Source organism: Cryptomeria japonica, chromosome 6 (genome assembly GCF_030272615.1).
Source record: "Cryptomeria japonica chromosome 6, Sugi_1.0, whole genome shotgun sequence".
NCBI classification, from domain to species: domain Eukaryota; kingdom Viridiplantae; phylum Streptophyta; class Pinopsida; order Cupressales; family Cupressaceae; genus Cryptomeria; species Cryptomeria japonica.
In genome coordinates this window covers 437,731,357-437,752,664 of record NC_081410.1, presented here as the reverse complement: position 1 = coordinate 437,752,664, position 21,308 = coordinate 437,731,357, and the positions used below count along the sequence as shown (strand labels likewise).

The following is a 21,308-nucleotide window of genomic DNA, read 5'->3' as shown; positions in this document are numbered from 1 at the left end:
TCCAAACATAAAATTTTCATATAATTTATAATCTAATAATAACTATAAAAAAATTATTTAACTATATTTAATTTTGTCTTTTTACCAAAAGTTTTTCACTTTTTTTTTATACATAAAATAACTTTAAATATAATATCATTTTGTATGTTCTCTCATAATTAATAAAAATTAAAATAAAAATTTTAAAATTTATGATAATTTAATGAAAGGATGACTTCAATCTCTACAATCCCACTATTTTCATTACATAAATATTTTTTCTAAAAGATAGATATATTTATTTTTCATAACATTACAAATGTGAAATTCTCATATGTATAATTTATCATAAAATTACAAATATAAAATTCTCATATAATATATATACTTATAGTAATTACATAATTTATTTGATCATATTTAATTTTTTCTTTTTTACCAAAAATTTCTCATACTTTCTTTCTACAGCTTAAATATAATTTCATTTTGTATGATTACTCCAAAACTTAAAATTAAGATAATAAGTTTTAAAATTTATGATAATTTAATGAAGGGACGGCTTCATTCTATATAATCCATAATTTTCATTTTAAAAATATAAAAAAACTCCGTCAAAGAACGAAGGTCCATTTAACCTATTTGTATTGACAAAGATAAGAATTGAATTAAGTATAAAGTAATGGCATTGTTTGTCTGGGCTGTCAAGCCTTTGCCAAGTCTAAACACAAAAATTCAAATCCATGAATAAACAATGAGCTAAAAATCAGGATAATCATAAGATTCTCCATTAACATACAACATAATCACACGGTAAGTTGAGCAATGAAGTTTCTTGGACACCATCGAGGCAGGCGAAGGACGACCACGGCGAAAATGGTAGACTCGTTCACCTTCATCACCAGCTCGGCAACGCGGCAAACACAACAGTTGTCTGAAAACAATTAAAAAATCCTACCAAAATTTCATATCATAAATCTTCTCTTTTCCCACAAGATTCAGTCCATTCCTACAATTCAATCTCATCCCCAGCCAGATCAAATAATTTCTATCAAATCATGACCGAGTCCATCCATCCAAACATCTGATCATTTCAGCCCATTGACGCCTTCAGTTGACTTCGATTTGAGATTTAAATTGCTGTAAACATTATAAGCGCAGAGTTTTCTGTGAGCATTTTCAGAATTCAGCCGATTGTAGCCCCGATTGGAGAGCTGTAAATGGTGTTTGAGAAGAATCCAGATTGTAAATACCAGTGCCGTCAGCTGGTTTTTCCCATGTCAAATTGTTGTGATAATTAAGCAGTTTTAAAGAACAGAATCCAGCAGTTGGGATTTCATGTTTTTCAGCTGATTAATGAAACAGTTGCACGCCATTCGAGGATTCCGCGGCGGTTTTGATTAACACGGATAATTTGCTGCAATTACGAGTACGTTTTCGATGAATCCGAGAAAGAGAGCTTTGTGAAGCGGGCCGAGAATGCAGCAGAATCTGTAGCATGGTCATCCGATTCCGCAAGGACAATTCGAGGATGCTGCTGAAGAATAAAACCGCTTGAAAAGAAATCCAATGGGCAACACTTGCGTAGGAACCGGCCTAAACAACGAGAAAAACGGCTTCTTTGAGACTGTGTCGGGATCTCCTTTCAGATTCTGGAGAGACCAGAAAAGCAACGAATTCAACGACATGGACAACACCAACAAGAGCAGCACCAGCAGCAGTCACAACAACACTGATACTAATAACGCTAGTACGAATACTAATACTAATAACAGTACTAATGATCATATGAGGGATGAGGAGGAGGAGAAAAAACAGGTGCAGAAGAAGCCGCCAGAGGCCGTGCAGATGACAGAGGCAGTTGTAACAGTTCCTGTGGTGGTGGTACAGAAGCCTGCACGGCCCAAGGAGGCAGAGCCTGTACGGCCGCCGCCGCCGACGAATTTCTCTGTCGACAGACGGAATTTGAATTCAAATGGGTCGGCCTCCTTTTCTGTTCTGCAGCGGCGCACACAGACTCTGAAGAATATTTACACTGTGGGGCGCCGCTTGGGGCAGGGGCAGTTCGGGACTACTCATCTGGCTGTGGAGAAATCTAGCGGTAAAGAGTTTGCCTGTAAATCGATTGCCAAGAGAAAATTGACCTGTGCTGAAGATGTGGAGGATGTGAGGAGGGAGATTCAGATAATGCACCATCTGGCTGGGCACCCCAATGTGGTGACGATTGTGGGGGCATACGAGGACATGACGTCGGTGCATCTGGTCATGGAGCTCTGTGGCGGTGGTGAGCTTTTTGACAGGATTATTCAGCGGGGTCATTACAGTGAGAGAAAGGCGGCGCGTTTGATCAAGGTTATTGTTGGGGTTGTCGAGACCTGCCATTCCTTGGGCGTTATGCATAGGGATTTGAAGCCCGAGAATTTTCTCTTTTCCAATAAAAAAGAGGATAGCCCTCTCAAGACTATTGATTTTGGATTGTCCGTCTTCTTCAAGCCAGGTGGGTTTTCTTTCTTGGCTTTCTTTTTCTTTGGTTGCTTTGGGTCAGTTTTTGGTTTACTGATGCTTGAATTTGGTGCTTTTCTACAATTAGGTATGTAGAATTGATCCGGGTATATTGCTGGTTTTGTTTAGGACATTTAAATTGATTGGGCAGTTGTGTGTTATGTTTGGATATGTTCTACTGAACTTGATGTTATTTTATTTTGGGGATGTGGATTTGATTCAGGTGTATTGCCGGTTTTGTTTGGGCATCTTAAATTGGATACATGGAATTGATCCGAGTGTATTACTGGTTTTGTTTAGGGCATCTTAAAATTATTTAGTTTGTTCAGGGTGAGATTTGGGTATCTAGTATTCATTTGTATTTGTATTGTTTTGGTGTACGATTTTACTTTTGGGGTGCTTTTTGAGTTTGGGATATTTGGAATTTAATTGAAGTCTTCGGTGCAGATTTGGTTTTGACGTTTGGCTTTACTCTTTTTTTGGAGTAGGGGGCGGTTGTTTTTTTCATATATGGGAGGAGAGACGGGGGGAATTGAGCTCCAGAAACTTATTTGGATTTTGGCATTTTTCGTTTCAGTTTTTGGCATTTAACTTGCAGATCTTTGTTCTTCAATACTTACATCATTCGTCTCTAAAATAATTTAGGTTTTCTTCGGTTTGGTCAACTGATTGTGCAACTATCATACTCGGTCTGTCCTTTTTATTTGGGATTTCATTTAGATTATGTTGTACTGATTGTACTGTTTGGACTCTTTTGGCTCAATCAATTCACGCGCCTAGTATGTGTATTCTCATTTTTTTCTCTGCTGCACTGCTTGAGATTTGAATTCAGCTTAGTTTCAGACTGGAAATTTTCTGGATTCCTTTGTCTTATGTTATTTTTCTTTTCTGATTGGGAATTCTTTTGGTTTTATCAATGGATGGAAGATATCACTCAATTTTTTTCTTGATGATATATATGCATTCTCTTAATTATCTTCCCTGGTGATGCTTGGAGATAAAATTTTGGAGTTCGCAGTTCTGGGTATTTGCGATTTGTTATTTTCCTTTTGCATAATCTGGGCCTTATTTCAATTTAAATTGTTCCTTTTTAGTGTTGTGGTTTGGAGATTCACTCAGGTAATTGTTGTTTACAAGCATCGTTCTTGATCCTTTTTTTAGTTTCAGACAGATTCTGTCAATTTAAACTAATATTGACCAAATTTCTCCTTTCTTGAATTACTAGACGACTCACCACCTCAAGGATTTTGCTGCTTGCTACTGCAATTTCTAACCTGTCTAGAAACATTGAACATGCATTATCTGACAGAAAGAGGGCCTGTGGTAGTCTCCCATCTAGTTTGATGCAACATCTGACTAGTACCTTTTGAACATTCTTCTGCAAGTCTGGATGCGCATCTTTTGTTTAATAAAAGTCCAAGGATTCTATGTGGAACAGTAATTTTCTTCCTTGTAAACTCAGTTAAAAGGAAGAATTCAAAATCGATTGTCAATATTTACATGACACTTTATTCTGTCAAAAAATTCTTCCATATATCAACTGATTTCTTTGTTGCCTTCACTCTTTTTTAATTCATTGACAGTGATCATGTCAGAAAGGTAAGGCACCTTATGTCTTTCCAATGTCCAACAAAACCAATTAGGAAATGGTATTCAGGCTATTAGATACAATGACCATGACACTCCAGTATTGATTGAGTGAGATTGAGATGGTATTCACAAGTTAAATGCAGCATGTCTTCAGCATATATTGTATCTCCTTTAAGAGAATGCTTCTCAGCTTCAGTGTTATCGCTCCTTCTGTTGTGAAGTGACGCTGATTTATTTCGGTGATGATTGTAATACAATAGGTTGTATTCTAGAGTAATAGAAAGTCAGAGACTTCAAAGCTGCATTGCCTTCTTAACGGCAATAAAATTGAAATGTATGTTTTAAGAATATTGTTAGATGACAAAGGTATCTTAAAATATAAATTCTAGACATTGTCATTCAATATAACAAAAGGAAATTATTCAATTGAATAAATTAATTTTAAGATGTGGACTAATTATTAACATATTTGATCTAGGTTATTGAGGACTATAATCTTCTGAGTAATGCTTTAATCTTCTTTTCCTCCAATCCTAGCTTCCTAAAAATATGCTTTTTTGGCTTTTTATTTAGGTTGGCACCTGATTTACATCCACTGCCTTGAAATTATAAATTGAATATTTGCTTCTTGGTAACTATTATATGTGCCATGCTCATTTAATTATTCGAGTGATGTCTTCTTTTACAAAATTTTACTAAGTCTGTTGCTAGCATGCTTTTAGTAGGCACCTCAACTTTCTATCTTTCAGTTACTTTTTTCTTTAACTATGAGATAAACCATTTTAGATTTTCTTCAATTCTTTCTGAGGTCTACTTCAAGACGATTCTTCTCTGTATTGCTATGGACATCTACTCTAATGGAGAGAAAGAAATTAGTTGATGTTGTAGGATATCTACCATCATCGTGTTTGTTATATTGTGTCACTCTTAAAATGTGTCTGTCATTCTTGTTATTAGCAAGTTTAAAACAAATATTATATATTTTATCAGAGTTTGGCAACCACAATATAGTTAGGTCAACATTTTCAGAGTCATTGAGTAATCTTAATTTTGCGATCTTACTACAAATAATAAATCATTTGGTTCATCATTGTTAACTGCTTTAAACTTTAAATCGTTGTAAAATGTAGCTTGTGGACTAAGCTCTGAATATAACAAATTCACTGACATGGTAATAAAAAACAATTCGGATAGCATATGATTTACAGGTGCTTTGGATTATGGGAATCAAGTAATTGAAGTAATTTTATTGGCAGAATGCTGTATGTTTTATTTTTTGTCTAAAAGGTTTGCAACACTCTTTTATTTTGCAAACTCACTAGAATGTATGATATATTTTTGCAGGTGAAACATTTAGTGACGTAGTTGGTAGCCCTTACTATGTAGCTCCTGAGGTGCTGCGCAAGCATTATGGTCAAGAAGCTGATGTATGGAGTGCTGGAGTCATTCTATACATTCTATTGAGTGGAGTTCCACCATTTTGGGCAGGTGAGTTTGTTGTATTTTATAGCATAGATTTCATTATTGTATCTTTCATACTTAAGATGCCACGACTCATTTTTTTGGCTTATCTGCTGTCTTGTGGCTACAGAAACTGAGCAAGGCATCTTTGAACAGGTCCTACAGGGCGAACTTGATTTTGCCTCAGATCCATGGCCTAAGATTTCAGAAAGTGCAAAGGACTTAATTAGAAAAATGCTTGTTCGAAATCCTAAGAAGAGGTTGTCTGCTCATGATGTCTTATGTGAGTACTCTACACTTGAACATGATACAAAGCATTAGTGACTTGGAATGATATCAGTAGGTTATGATGTTTGGAAGCTGAACTTTTTGCAAAGGTTTCTTTTCATGAATAAAGGCTTCATTATTGGTGGATTTTAACTTTTAACTTTCTAGAATTTATTTCCCATTTATCATGTTTTGCAGGTCATCCTTGGATTCAGGAGGATGGTGTTGCTCCAGACAAACCTCTTGATTCTGCTGTGTTATCTCGATTGAAACAATTTTCTGCAATGAACAAGATTAAAAAGATGGCTCTGCGGGTATGTTCTTGAGACATTAAGGATACTCTTTTTCTTTACATGTGGGAGGTTTATTGCGCATTCATGTAACAATGGCACAGAAGTGCTGGAAAGCTGTCTTATCCAGCCTTTTCTGTCTATTACCCTACTTTGTCTCTGGGACAAATATATCTCTTGCAAAGTTTTTTCAATCCTATTTTCCTCTGAATCATGGCCATGCTAAAACGGGACTGAAGTATTCTTCTATGTATACGTACTGTTCCCCCAGTAACCCCCAAAATATATTGCTCATGCTGTTTGTTCTAAATTATGGTGCCAGTTTTAGGTTATTACTTGTCCATTTCATGCTCCTCCAGTGAAGATAAGGCTTCACAGCTTTATTATATCTTTTGTAGAAATCAAATTGACAATAGGAGATTTAATTGCACTCCATACATTGACAAATCTAAAAGCTGTTGAACTTTGCTCAATCAATTTCAGGTCATAGCTGAAAGAATGTCAGAAGATGAAATTGCTGGTCTAAGGGAGATGTTCAAGATGATAGATACAGACAACAGTGGAACAATCACTTTTGAAGAACTTAAGGAGGGCTTAAAAAGAGTAGGCTCAAATCTCACGGAATCAGAAATACGACAGCTCATGGATGCGGTAAATGTCAAGAGATAGATGGACCCTATGGGTGAAACTGATTTTCAAGTATATGAAATTCCAGATTTTGATAATATTTTCACTGAGATTCTTGGCTTTCAGGAAATGTTACACCTTGGTCTTGAGAAATCTTCTATCCATAAAAATGTTATTTGTATTTACTTATAAAATTGCATCTCATGAATTTGGCAGGCTGATGTAGACAATAGTGGTACTATAGAGTACGGTGAATTCATTGCTGCTACCTTGAATCTGAACAAGACTGAACGTCAGGATCATTTGTTTGCTGCATTTTCCTATTTTGATAAAGATTCAAGTGGGTATATCACTCTTGATGAGCTGCAGGAAGCATGCAAAGAATTTGGTATAGATGATGTCCGGCTTGAGGAAATGATCCAAGAAGTGGACCAAGATAATGTAAGTTTATTTAACTCAGTTATCTTGGTATGTAAGTTTGCTTCTTAGTGACATGTTATTGTCATAGCATGAATTGGATTACTTTTCACTTATCTTATACACCTTCCCATTTTAGTTAGGAGGAAGTTTGAAAATTTAAAGTAGAGATTTTATGGAATTGAAATGCTGTTTCTAAAATACTCTGTTGCTTCAAACCATGTTTTAAAACCTTCTAAATGCTGCATTGAATATAAGAAGATAAACATGCGAGTAGTAAGAATTTCAAAAGGGCAATTTATTAAAACTTGAAAATGGGCTAGTAGTTTTTCCTGGTATTCATTGTTATTCAAATGTAGAATGTTGTCTGAGAACGTTGTCTGACTTTCAAATGCAGTTGTGTATTGTATATCAGTTCAGCAGTCTAGAAATAAGTCTGAAACGCAACAAACACATCTTTAGTTACTTCAATGATGTCCTACAAAGATACAAGAGAAAAAAACGCATATCTTATGCCCACATAATGCTAATTGTTACGGAAGCTGGTAAAATATGTTCATAATGTATATTAAGATAATATCCTTGGATTAGTTCTAGAGGTAACTTTATAAAAATACATTTCTTAGTTCAATCTGTCAAAATAATATTTTCAACCAACTTTCACGAGTCCAACACAATTACTCTGTCCGTAAGAATTTACTCTTAGTTGAGCATTCAGAAGTTATATTGAAGGGATAAAACTGTCATATTCTTGGGTTTTTGCAGAGTCGATGCCTATGAAAGAGGCATCTTGAAAGAGTGACTTGGCAATTGCTTTTTTTATTTTTTCTCATTTATTACCCAAATGTTGCATACAGCTATTATTCCCAATTTTTAAAATTTGATTTGTTTTTTGTCTTCTTAGGCTAGGATCATTCCACTATATTTGAGGAATGTCTTCCAAATAGGTAGGGCTACAGATCTGCATCTCAAATAGGCAGTGTAGCAATCTGGGAATGTTTTCAAAGTAGGGAAAGACTACAGGCATGCATTTCAAATTAGCTTCTATGGAAAGTGTTTGTTGGGAATTGCATTTCTCAAATTTGTGGAAAGATATCATTTCCCATTTTGCAAGGTACTATTTCTTAGTTTATCTTTTTAGTTTTTCCCCATTTGCAATTTTCATTTTTAGGCTAGGAATACTCCTTGATATGCTGGGTACATCTCCCATATAGGGAAAAATTACAGACGTACATCTCAAATAGGTGGCATATGGACCTGGGTGTGCCTTCCAAGTAGATAAAGACTGCAGACCTGTCTTTTAAAAAGGTGGCATGGAGAATGTGCCAATGCCATTCCAAATCCCAAGAACAGTTCTTATTTAGGCAAAGCCAACTGGCAATAAAAGCCACCAATCCAGGTGACATTTGTTTCATTTTCATTGTTGCCTAATATAACAGTTTGTATAGACTGCCTAGATGAACGTTCACCACAATACGTTTTCTTGATGTCCTCTTTCAGTTTCATTTATTTTTTTGATGTTTATAATTATGCCCTTACTAAGGAGTTCAAGACTTCAAGCCTCTGATTGTCAAAGAAGTCCAAATGCAGAAAAACGTGCGACACCCTAGGAAGCTCCAAGTTTACTAATGACATCCAGAAGATCGAAATATGAATTCTTACAATCAGCAAGTTCCTGATGAGTTAGAAAGGTAGGATGGTAGGCATCCATGCAAGACAAGCCAACAATGACTTGCTTGAGGAGCAAGTAGAGGGCATCGAAGTTTCTAATCAAGAAAAAGAACTCTGCATTTTGCAGGTTAACACACAAAGAGCATCCATGGCTCTAGAGGTGGTAGTAGGTTAGTTTCTCTTGTACAATCTTTTTTGTTCTTCCTTAGTTGATTGGCAACCATTCAAGGGTTAATCTGCCATGCCTAATCAACCCCCAAAACTCATGTTCAAGTTCATTCAATCTCTGTAACCGTTTTTCTTGAAGCTTAGGTAAATCCTCCTACCCAGGATTTTCTTCCTGTTGGGCGAATAAGGCGGATAACAATTATCACTACTTCCCTCTACCTCAATGATTTTACAATTGAGAAGAACCATAAAATGCCCTCCCTATCAACTTGAACCAACACCATTTACTTAACTGGAACAATGTTTGATTTCTTTATTTAATAAAAACCACTTACCTGGTTGCAAATAATGAATACTTCACTGCTAAAAGCTAGCATCAGAAAAAGTAATGAACAAGCGCTTGGAGGCAGTGGAGAATGTTGTTATGCCAACTTGCCTACAAAAAATGTTATCTTTTTTTGCTTGAGAGTGGACTGCAACTTGGAAATGCTGCTATGAGTGAGACTGTTTTGATTAAAATTTTTACTTTCCAAGACTTACTAAATTGACCGGTACCTGTTTCAAAGCTATTTGTAAATCGTTTGCTCTAAGGGGATCTGTAGCCAGTCATGAAAAACTTGGTCTGGATGTTGTAGTTTGTAGATTAAACTTATTATCATGTTTAGTGTAGTAGTTAACCTTTCATTAGTGGTTGTGTGTGGAATTTTAGCTTTTTGATGTCAATAGAGTTGCACATTCAAAGAAAAATTCACTACACTCTATATACGGTTTGAGAAATTTAGTCAGGCCTTCTTTTAGAGTAATACTCTATTATTATTATCACTTTTTGTGCTTGTAACGATCTATAAATTGCATCTATAATTGCTCCTTTTTAAATACACTATGATTCATGCTTATTTTCAAAATAAATGGTGAAAGATTTAAAAATCCAGCATTTCTTCTAACTGAAGAAAATTTCCAGATGTTAGGAGCTTCCACCTTCCATTTTAGTCGTTAGACCATTGTATGAATCAGACGACTGGTTATGATACTTATTTGACAGATCCCTCTGTTTCTAATGTGTTTTTTTCTTCGATTGGAAGACAATCTTGTAGAACTATTTGTTTCTTGACATAGTCTTTTTGTGAATTGCAGGATGGGACTATTGATTACAATGAATTTGTGGCAATGATGCATAAAGGAAACAATGATCTTGGAAGAAAAGGGACGCGAAACAATTTATCAAATGGTTTAAGGGATGCATTGAGACTTGGTTAAAATTTAGCAGGTATCTAGTTTCCATTTTAACCCATACCCTGGCCACCCGTACGACTTGGTTTTGCAGCATATAGCACAAAGTTGATAATTTTTCTCTTGGCTAAATGTAAAGTATCCTTCCTATGTAGAGATGTGAGTTCAATTTTTACTGGATTCAATTAATAGATGATATATTTTAAGAGCTGGGTGTACTTGGCTTACAAAAGACACTTGTCACTGTTAAGTTTGTGCAGTCACTATACTTTTGCTTGATAGATTGACAAGGATGCGTTATGATAAATTGCAGTGCTCTTATTCCTTTATAGTAAGGTGGAAAAAATAATTTCAATCAGCAGCGATGAAACTTTACTATTTACAAGATGCAGATTCAAAACCAATCCTTCTTGTTGCATGTGGATGCACATTTAAAATTCACAGGGGCCAATTAAAATTTAAAATACAATTTTATTAGATAGTAAAAATTATATTAAATTGGCACAATCCTACACCCTTATGAGGAATGGATATTATGAAACAAAAATGTTTAACTATTCTCGCCCAGAGCACAAAATGTCATACTTTACTATTTTCCCCTTAAACTTCATGATATTTGAAATGAATCTCTTCATTGTTGGAGAGGGTACTGAGCTTGATCCCACAAGGGTCTGCTGCCCCTTAATTCTGCAAGGAGAGGAGAGAAAATGATCTCCTGGTTGAGGCTGCTGCATGCAGAAGAGGCCTCTGAGTTGAGCAGTCTCTTGTATCGAAACTGCACCTGTCCCCATTATAGACTAACATGTTTTTCCCTTCATTGTTTCTACTTTTTCTTTTAACACGATTCCTTTTAGATCTTGTGATTGGATTGCTAAAGTGGGGTTATGTAGCTATTCCAGAATGCCAACATCTGCCCTCATTTTTCTCTGTTTTATGCTATAGTGAGACTTTGTTTTTTAACAATGGGGTCCCTGGGGGGTACTGTACTGTCAGCAAACAATAATTCTGTGAGCACTCAAATTTTTAGTGGACTTTGCAGTAGTTTGAGGTGTATAGAGTTGTACACCCGTAGTACTCATGATCAGCAGCATCAATTGATTCCCTTTCTCTAGAAAAGTTAGAGTTCTGTGCTTTTTTAACAACGATGCAAAATATCAAGATTTACAAGGTTCCTGGGACTCAAATTTGGACAACTTTGTAGATGCTAAGATGAATAAAATGCCTTTAATTGGTTACACGGTTAGTCAAATCTGTACCAAGTGACATTAGCTGCAAGATAAAGCTCTGTTCTTTTTAAACTAATAACCAAAATATCAAGATTGACAAGAGATTTCTTGTAAAGAGGAACCCAAGTTGGACAAATTTGTGGATGCTAAGATGAATAAAATGTCTTTAAATGGTTACACAGGTATTCAAGTTCATCCCAAACAAACATTAGCTTCAAAGTATTATTTGTGGCTCAAAAAGCACATCATCAGTGGTATTGTAGCACACAAAAAAGAAGACCTTATTCAACTCAATTGGATGCCAAATGGTGTGCCTATCACGTCCCACAAATTTGTGTGGTTCAGTTGTTTACAAGGATTATAGTATATCTTCTTCAGCTAAATACTGACTATATTTTTTTTTTATTCTAGATAAAATAAAACATTATAGCCGTCAGCATAACTTCTTTTTAATAATACTACGGAGACCCCTTTATTCAGAACATAATCAGAACTAAATATCTCAGAAGGGAGCATTTCAAGCAAGAAATTTCCACACGGATAGGGGAAAAGTTGCTGTTTTTTAAATAGTGTGTCAATGACTCAATTATATTAAATTAGCACATAATAATATTTTAGAGGAGAAAAGTGCACACTACATGTACCTTCCTCACTCGTTTTGCACCGACTTTGACCTTGCCTTGAGATATGTCATCTTGGTACTTAATTTGGGTATTTTTAGCATATGTGCTTATGGAACCCTGAAAGCATTCCTCCATCAGTCCATTTGAGCCTCCAGTCTTCCATACATTTCACATATCATTCATTTCCACATCTTGGACTGGATAATGGATGCAACTCTGCCCCTCAGACAGAGTAGCACATGCGATCATGTCCACTAAAGTTCAGAATGATTTCCCACTAAATCTAAACTACATCCCGAAATCAGACTGTTGCATGTTGGCTTGCATGTCACAGTGTTCAAATTGCATGACTAGTTTGTCATAATCAAAGACAAGCCCGAGGTCATTGGTCTCATTTTGAAATATAAGAGAGAATCATCCCTTGCATCAAAAAGAGAAAGGAATGGCAAGCATGAAATGCATTGTTTAGTATTAGCTTGCATCAATATTTGCATGAACAGATACCACACCAGTATTTCAGCACAGGCATTTTGCATTGTGAAAATGACAACAGAGGTCTGACTAAGGCATAAGGAAGATCCAAAGTTCAATCATAGCACAAGAGCCTCCCGAAGGTGTTTGTCTACACCACATTGTGAACTCAAATATCACGCACAGATGAACGGATTTTTCATGATTGCATGTACAGAGGACAGCACCTGTAGGACGCAATCACAACCGATGGATGTAATTGTGGACACTATTCTGTCCCAAATCTCAGAAAACCAGAATTCGTATGTGTCATTTACATATCATTACAGTTCCAAATCCGATATTCAGGTCACAGAAAACTAGACTCAGAGATTATCTCCAATTACAAATTTCTGTCAATTTGGTCGCCATATAAGTAATCATTTATTGAAAAGTTATTCGATTTTTTTTTGAAAATTTATTTCAAAGATTTCTTCGTAGAAGTTTTGTTTCTAAAAGTTGGAATATAAGCTAAGTTTCATGTACACAGCTAAATAAACCTGTTAAAGTTTTCATGTTCATCCAATTTAATTCAAAGTCTACGGCTTCAAGCGCTTTCGCCTTTCCATCGATACATTCATCCTCAACTTTCCCGCAATCGGCCGACAGAGAAGAAATCTCGCCTTTATTTTCACGTTCATGCCAAAACCAATGCAATCTCTACCTCTAGAGCTATCCGATAACCTAAGCTTATTCATTGTCTGAAAGACTACTCTATCACAATCGAATGGTCTCTATTGCTGTTCATCTGTAAAGGCACCAGTCACCTAGTCTTCCCAAGCAAGAATGGACAAAGGATAAAACATTCAGAATGTTTTCTGAAGAAATGTTCGAAACTTTGGAAATAGAAACCATTATTGAAGTTGTTTACGGATAAAAATCTCAAATCTTTCTATACATATGATACCAAAAGATTAAACGTGAAACCAAGATGTATCTCATGGCTAATCATTACAGCTTGCCATTAATTAAGCTTTAAAAATTTTGTGGCTGTAAAAGATGGAAATGGTTAATTCAATGTAGTTGAATCCAGAATCTCAACTCACACAATTTTGCAGTTGGCCGCCAATTTCCTCCTTTCAACTATACATTTAGTTGTTTACCAACCCTCTGGTATTTCGGACTATGGAAACCGATAAATTGACTCAGTTGAGTGGTCTGAAAGAAGCCTTAGGGATTGATAAAAGTTGCGGTAATAAATTCAAGGGAAAAGTTGAAACATCACCATCAGGGGTAGTTGGGGTTTGCCAGGTAAAGTTAATCCCACTCCTCGCCAAGCCTATAAAACTAACGGTGAAAATTTTATGTGACGAGACCGGTTATAAGACATCCTCGTCACATAAAATTTTGACCGTTAGTTTTATAGGCTTGGCGAGGAGTGGGATTGCTTTCTCATTTATATTAAATTTGAGGGCGTGAATTTGATTTGAGTCAATTTTGTAGTAAAAATATTGATCTAAAAATTGATTTTAGAATTTTTAAAATTTAAAAAATTAAAGTTATATCTTACGAACCATTTCATTAGATGTTATGATTCTGAACATAGATTTTGTATTTAAGGATATTCGGTCATTCATTTGGAAATTATTTATCAATTGAGCACATCTATATTTTGATTTGCAAAAGGTATAAAAATGAGTTTAGTACATAATCAACGCACATGATCTATGGTTTGTTGCATGCTTGCTCATTGTCCTCAAATCTTCATTCAAAGTTGTACATTCAATATTGTGTACCACCAAATGGGCATGCAATACCAAATAGTCATGGGGGCTTCACTTAGTGAGCTTGGGTTATAGCATGTGCGTTCATGAAATACTAAAGAATCCCCTTATTTTCAAAAAATATTGCCTTAAAACTCTTTTTTTGTCACCCACTCCTAATACATAGCCCAAATTAAAAGCCCCCTTATTTTCACCAAATATTGTATTTTTTCATCGCTGGAATTAAACCCCTCCTCCCCCCCCACCCCTATTTTCACCAATAGGTAGTATATTGCACCCTCATTTTTGGGATATTAAACCCTCCAATATGAATGCCCGTGATATAATATTGCCTAGCCAGTGAAGCCTCTGTGCAAGTAGTGCACAAATGACTTCTTTGATTGGGCTAGAACAAGCTACCATGGATAACTCAATATTTTAAAAGAAAAGTTTCAAGATTCATGGTCAGAGGGTATGTAGGACAAATCCCAAAATATGAACTCTCAACAAGATTCTATTTGACAAAGAAAATTCATTGGGTGGATTGATTAAATGTTTGTTTGGACAATGATTTGATTGTTTGTGAAACATTGCAATGTTGTTTGGAATATTGACCATATTGATCAAATTTGATTTGTGACAGTCAATTGTTTAGTAAGTTTTGACAAATTTATACAATGTTGTAAAATTCATAAATGTTAAATTATTACACAAAATAGCTTGTTTTGGAGAAGTTGTATGCTTTCTAGTAGGTGAAATAATGTCTATTCAATTGCCTTGAGATGTTTATAGGGTGCCACTAGTGTAAGGGAGATGTTTATAGGGTGCCACTAGTGTAAGGGCAACAAACAAGCCTTAATAGGTTGGAAATAATGCCAATATAGAGTTTCAAGACCTCTGGAAGGCTACCAACAATTTGCATAGTGAAATACAATGTGTGAATGATTTTGTAGTATTCTTGGGACTGTCCAAAAGTATGGATAGTGATGGCTAGTCCTTGAATGAGTCTCACAAAGTGTTTCCAAGTATGTTTTGAGGCTTCCAATGTATTAGGATTGTTGTAAAGGTGTTTGCCTAATGTTGGACAATGAATGACAAGACCTTAGAAGGCTTTAACAATGATTATTTAAAATTGTTCTAATAATGGACAATGAATGATTTGATCTTTAGAGGATTGCAAATGAATTGTTTGACAATTGTTGTATTTGAGATTAGAATGCTATACATGTGTATTACAATGTGTTTTGGATATAAGGAATGAAATGCAATTTGGAAGATGATTTTCCTAGTGCATTTGCCAATGTAAATATGTCATAGTAATGATAGAGTAGCATATAAGATGTCTATAGAAGGGTACAATAATGTAAAGATAGCTCGGATTTAGACTTAGAAGACTATATTAATGACTACATATGAGTTCTAAGCTATCACAATGCAAGGATAGTGAATGAGTGAAACTTAGAGGGTTGTAGATATCATGTTCGATGATTTTTTTTGTTTTGGCAATAAATTGCAAGTGTAAAGTTGTCCAATGTGATGGAACAATGATTACATAATTCATTTGGGGTTATTGAAGGTTTGCAATGATTTCTTAATATGGGGCCTTGTGTGGAAAGACCCAAATGTTGAAATGCATTCAATTGATGGGATTGAAACGATGTGTTCAAGATGAGGAAATATGTATAGTTCTCTTTAGATTGGTTTTCATTTTGGTAATAAAAAAATGAATTTCATTAGTTGAATTGATTTGCATAAAAGGAAAGTATAGAGATATAACAAATTTAATCTAATACAAGAAATCAAATTTAACCTAGCCTATTTACTAATAAATAAACTATAAACGAATAGAAGAATGAAACTAAACTAAACTATGTATTTTTTTAGCATCAACCATTTGAATCACACGTGACGATTCATCATTAAGATAAGTAGAGAATTGTATACTCAACTTATAAATAGGAGGGAAGGAAAAAAAATAGAACTTATGGAATGTAAAATGAGAGAAAATAAGGATTTAATAAGAGGGAGGGTAGGGATGGAACAAATGGGACCAAAAATAAGAGGAAAGGAAAACGAAGGAAATAGAAAACATTACAATCCAAATTACAATTATGACCTCATCTTGGTGATGGACCATTGTGTGTGAACTAAAATGTTGATTCTATAAAACTCACACAATTAAACCCAAAAACACTTAAATCGTTTTCATGGATTGTGGAAAATTAAGCATACTACTAAGTTAAATGACTAAAACAAAACAATCTTGATTTACAATTGAATGTTGAAGACCAACAACGAGTTGAAGACCAACAACGAGTTGAAGAAACAACACTAATTTGAGAAAAAACTCGAGTGTTTTCCTTAATCAACACTACCCTTTTATCCCACTTGAGACCAAGACATTTAGGAAATTTAAGGGGAAACTACTTGAGGAAAATTGTTGTGTTAGATTGAAGATTGTAGAGACTAGAGCTACAAATTGGTCAATCTGAGCTATAAAAATAAAAATGGAAAATGGATCACTAGAACATGTGCAAATAGTATATGGGGATGCAATGGATCACATCAAGCCAAGAGTGTGGAGCTTTGCTATGGTTGGGCTCAATAATTGCACTTTTTAATGGATAAATTAAATTTAATGATTAAACTCTCTTTAAAATGGGGCTTAAGATGATGTATAAGTAATGATAACCTCTAAGATTCATGAGGGTTGAAGGGAAGCTCGAAGGACAAGGTAGTAGAAGAGACAAGTAAATTAAAACACTCAATGCTCAAATTTTACATTTCTTGTGTATCATGATAAAGTCATTTGTTTCCATAAAGGAAAAATTTCAAAATTGTTGCAATAAATTTGTTATCGCCTTGGTAATTATATGATTGCAAGAGTGATTTTTAAAAAATAGTACAATTATAGGACTATCATGGTGATTGCATGATTTTCATAATTGCTTTACAAATTCACCTAGATATTGGTAATTGTTTTTGTTTTTGATTAAAAAAGCAGCGTTAACTAGGGCACTGACCCTTAACAAAGAGACCACAATCCCTCTACAATTAGCGATAACTAATGCTAATTGTTTTTAAAACAAAGCAGCGTTAAGAAGGGTGTTGACCCTTTACAAAGCCAAAGGCTATCAAAGTTTAAAGACCAAGCAGGGGTGCAAACCCTAAAAGGACAAAGTCGAACCAGCCTAACCAACCTGTCAAACCATCAACACCCAATCCAAATCAAGAGGGGGGAAAAAACCCCGAATCTTGAGAAAGGAGGGCTTGGAAAAGGTGGTTAGATTTTCCTTTCTGCCTACAATAAACAACTGTCCAGGCAACACTATTAGTAGGAACTTCCGAAGAAGAAACAAGCGGGGAAAACCCTGCAGAGTCACTGCCAGATTGCTGTTGCAAAGTGGCAACAAGCTGTTGCAGCGGAGCGACAACTAGAGAAGAGACGCTAGGAGCACAGTGAAAGTGAGGAGAAGGAGCAGCATTAGGGGGATCCAAGGGGGTGAAAGGGGCTGCAACAATAGTAACATCAACCAAGGCTTCATCAGCAGTAAGGGGCACATCATCTTGAGATGAATCAAACGAAACAGAATCTGAAACATTAATCGTCAAGTGGTCATCCGTAGCATCCTTCCACCAAGTAGCAGCACCTTTGCGGCGAGAGAGAGAACAGTTAGAAGCAAGGTGACCCATTGAGAAACACCTTCGACAGTGAAACAGGAGGCCCTCATAATCTAGCGGTTGAGTCCAAGGCCTATCCCCGACCATAAGAACCACATCCTTAGGGAGGGCCAGCGATATGTCAACATCAATTAATAGGTGAGCAAAGGTAGAATGACCCATGGAGAACGTGGCATCATCAACTTTCAAGAAGCTGCCAATGGAGTTATCGATGGCCTCAAAACAAGAAGGTTCCTAGAAATGGAGGGGGAGACTAGGGAGGCAAACCCAAACCAGACGAACATAGAGAGATTCTGTAAGGGGGTTGAAGGAAGGAGTCCATGGCTTAAGGGAGAGAGAGTGATCCTCTCAAGACCATAGCTTACCCAAAATCAAATCACGATCAAGAGTAGAGGCAAAGGAAGCAACAAAAAAACCCTTGGCACAAGGGAAAAGCTCAATGCCATAAGAAATATGGGGCTTCAAGGAATCACTCACCCAACGATGAAGGTTCGGGAGGGAAGGCCAAAACCCAGTAAATTTGCAGACTAGAGCACCGCGTTGATAGAAGTCCACATTCTCCATAACCTCACGGCCACAAACCACAACAGGAGAGGTCTTGGCACAAGGAAGAGGACGAACCCCCCTAGAAGGCAGGGCAACAGATTTAACCACACGGGCAAAGCTATGCTTCCCAGCAAAGGGTCTGGGCATAACAGTCTCACCCACAAGAAGGTCGTCACTAGCACCAACAACAATCGCCAAGGTATCCAAATCCAGAATTGGATCAAAGACACTAGGTTTGGGAGGAACAAAACCACCAACAGCGATCTTGGCATCCAAACCCCCAACATTAGTACCCAAAATCGTAGGAAGACCTTCTGCAGTAGCAAAATCACCCAATGTAGAAGATAGATCCGCCACAACACCAGCACTGGAAGTAGCAACCACGAGTGGAGGAAACTCACCATCATTGTGGGAAGCTCCAGAGACCTAACCAACAATAGACCGAGGCACTAGCTCAGAAGAGGAGCGTGGAGTAGTAGCCGCAACCCCAACCCGAGCAGAAGAGTCACAACCCAACGCAGAGGGGAGCGAAGAGCCATTGTCGGTCAACACATCAACAAGCACATTCGAAAAGCTGGAGGTGAGAGAGCTGTTGGGGAGCAGGTGCGGGAGCGACATCGGGAGCTTATCCAAGGAAATTTAATTGTTTTTGTTATAATAAATTAAAACATAAAATTTAAAGAGATGAACAATATAAAACTAACAAATGGGAAAATAAAAATATGAAGATACATACTAATAAATAAACTATAAGCAAATATAAGAATGAAAGTAAGTTAAACTATGTAATTTTTTAGCATCGACCATTTGGATCACATGTGATGATTCATCATTAGGATAAGTAGTCAATTGTATACTTAGCTAATAAATAGGAGGGAGGGAAAAAAAATAGAACTCATGGAATGGAAAATGAGAGGAAATAAGGATCTAATAAGAGGGAGGGTAGGGATGGAACAAATGGGACCAAAACTAAGAGGAAAGGAAAACAAAAGAAAAAGAAAACACTACAATCCAGATTACAATTATGACCTCATCTTGGTGATGGACTATTGTGTGTAAACTACAATGTTGGTTCTATAAAACTCACACAATTAAACCCAAAAACACTTAAATCATTTTCATGGATTGTGGAAAACTAAGCTTACTACTAAGTTAACTAATTAAAACGAAATAATCTTGATTTACAAATGAATGTTGAAGACCAACAATGAGTTGAAGAAACAAAAAAAATTGAGAAAAACCTCTTGACTATTTTCCTTAACCAACACTACCCTTTTATCCCACTTGACACCAAGATGTAGGAAATTTAAGGGGAAACTAGTTGAGGAAAATTGCTATGTTAGATTGAAGATTGAAGAGAATAGAGCTACAAATTGGTCAATTTGAGCTATGAAACTAAAAATAGAAAATGAATCACTAGAACATGTGCAAATAGTATATGGGGATGCAATGGTTCACATCAGGCCAAGAGTGTGGAGCTTTGCTATGGTTGGGCTCAATAATTGCGCTTTTTAATGGATAGATTATATTAGATGATTAAACTCTCTCTAAAATGAGGCTTAAGAATTGATGTATAAGTAATGATAACCTCTGAGAGTTATGAGGGTTGAAAGGAAGCTCGAAGGACAAGGTAGTAGAAGAGACAAGGAAATTAAAATTCTCAATGCTCAAATTTTACATTTCTTGTGTATCATGATAAAATCATTTGTTTTTCATGGAGGGAAAATTTTGAAATTATTGCAATAACTTTGTTATCACCTTGGTAATTATGTGATTGCAAAACTAATTTTAAAAAATATAGTACAATTATAGGACCATCATGGTGATTGTATGGTTTTCATAGTTGTATTGCAAATATCACCTAGACATTAGTAATTATTTTTATTAAACATAAAATTTAAAGAGATGAACAAGGGTAAAACTAACAAATGGGAAAATAAAAATAGGAAGACATCCTAAGAAGAAAAAGATATCTAAGCGAGACCTCAAGGCATTACAAGTGTTCACTTGATTTATGTTATAATGATATTTTAGGTGGACTTGATCATCATTAGAGGTACAAAATTGACCCAGACAATGACATGCAAATTAGATACAAACATATTTCCCCCTTGGAATAGGTCAGTTGCATGAACAAGATAAGAGAGTTTCATTAATTAGGTAATCATTTATGATGTGTATATGCAAATATGTAATTCCTAAATTAGATGAAACATGTAGTATTTTTCTTTATATATATATATATATATATATATATATATATATATATATATATATATATATATATATATATATATATATATATATATAATGTTGTATGATAGTTATGTTGTTAGAGAACCATATAACTTTCTTGTTTTCACATGTTTTGAATTTTTTATGGCAAGGGGAAAGGTGACATGAAGGGAATGAGATAATGGAGTACAATCTTAATGATACGAAAAGAATATAATTAGATTCAGACTACTTAAAATAAACAAAATAAATTAACACTTCTAGCTTTCTTATCTAATATAAAGATAACCAACTATGTACACCAAGAAAGGGGTAAAATTCAATAAGAGTATTCATGTATAGAAATTATGGTTGATAAAGAAATGCATTGGATAGTGACCCTCAAATTTGCTTTGGTTTTTTAGAATGTTTGCATTTTTATTGAGTTTTGGAGTTTTACATGCTTTGAATATTTTCTTTTATTTTTTTCTCTTAAATATTTGGATGTCACTCCATATCCAAATAAGTAAATGCTAGAACCAAGAGTATGAACATCATATATAAGAGACAGGATGTCGTCCCTATAGCCTAACTAGTAAATGATAG

General features: G+C 35.5%; 1 protein-coding gene across 1 annotated transcript; it reads left to right on the top strand.

Annotated features, from left to right (window-relative positions):
* Positions 1-699: 699 nt before the first annotated feature.
* On the top strand, positions 700-10,407 carry LOC131037465 (calcium-dependent protein kinase SK5). Its single transcript, XM_057969602.2, has 7 exons — positions 700-2,473; positions 5,413-5,556; positions 5,660-5,812; positions 5,995-6,110; positions 6,570-6,737; positions 6,930-7,154; positions 10,104-10,407. The coding sequence occupies exons 1-7, from the start codon at positions 1,546-1,548 to the stop codon at positions 10,224-10,226; spliced, it is 1,857 nt and encodes a 618-aa protein (XP_057825585.1). The 5' UTR covers positions 700-1,545; the 3' UTR covers positions 10,227-10,407.
* Positions 10,408-21,308: the final 10,901 nt, after the last annotated feature.

Coding starts and splice junctions, on each gene's coding strand:
- LOC131037465 (XM_057969602.2), top strand. CDS start 1,546: ATGGGCAACACTTGCGTAGGAACCGGCCTAAACAACGAGAAAAACGGC. Junction 6,111..6,569: donor TTAAAAAGATGGCTCTGCGG/GTATGTTCTTGA, acceptor AATCAATTTCAG/GTCATAGCTGAAAGAATGTC. Junction 6,738..6,929: donor TACGACAGCTCATGGATGCG/GTAAATGTCAAG, acceptor TGAATTTGGCAG/GCTGATGTAGACAATAGTGG.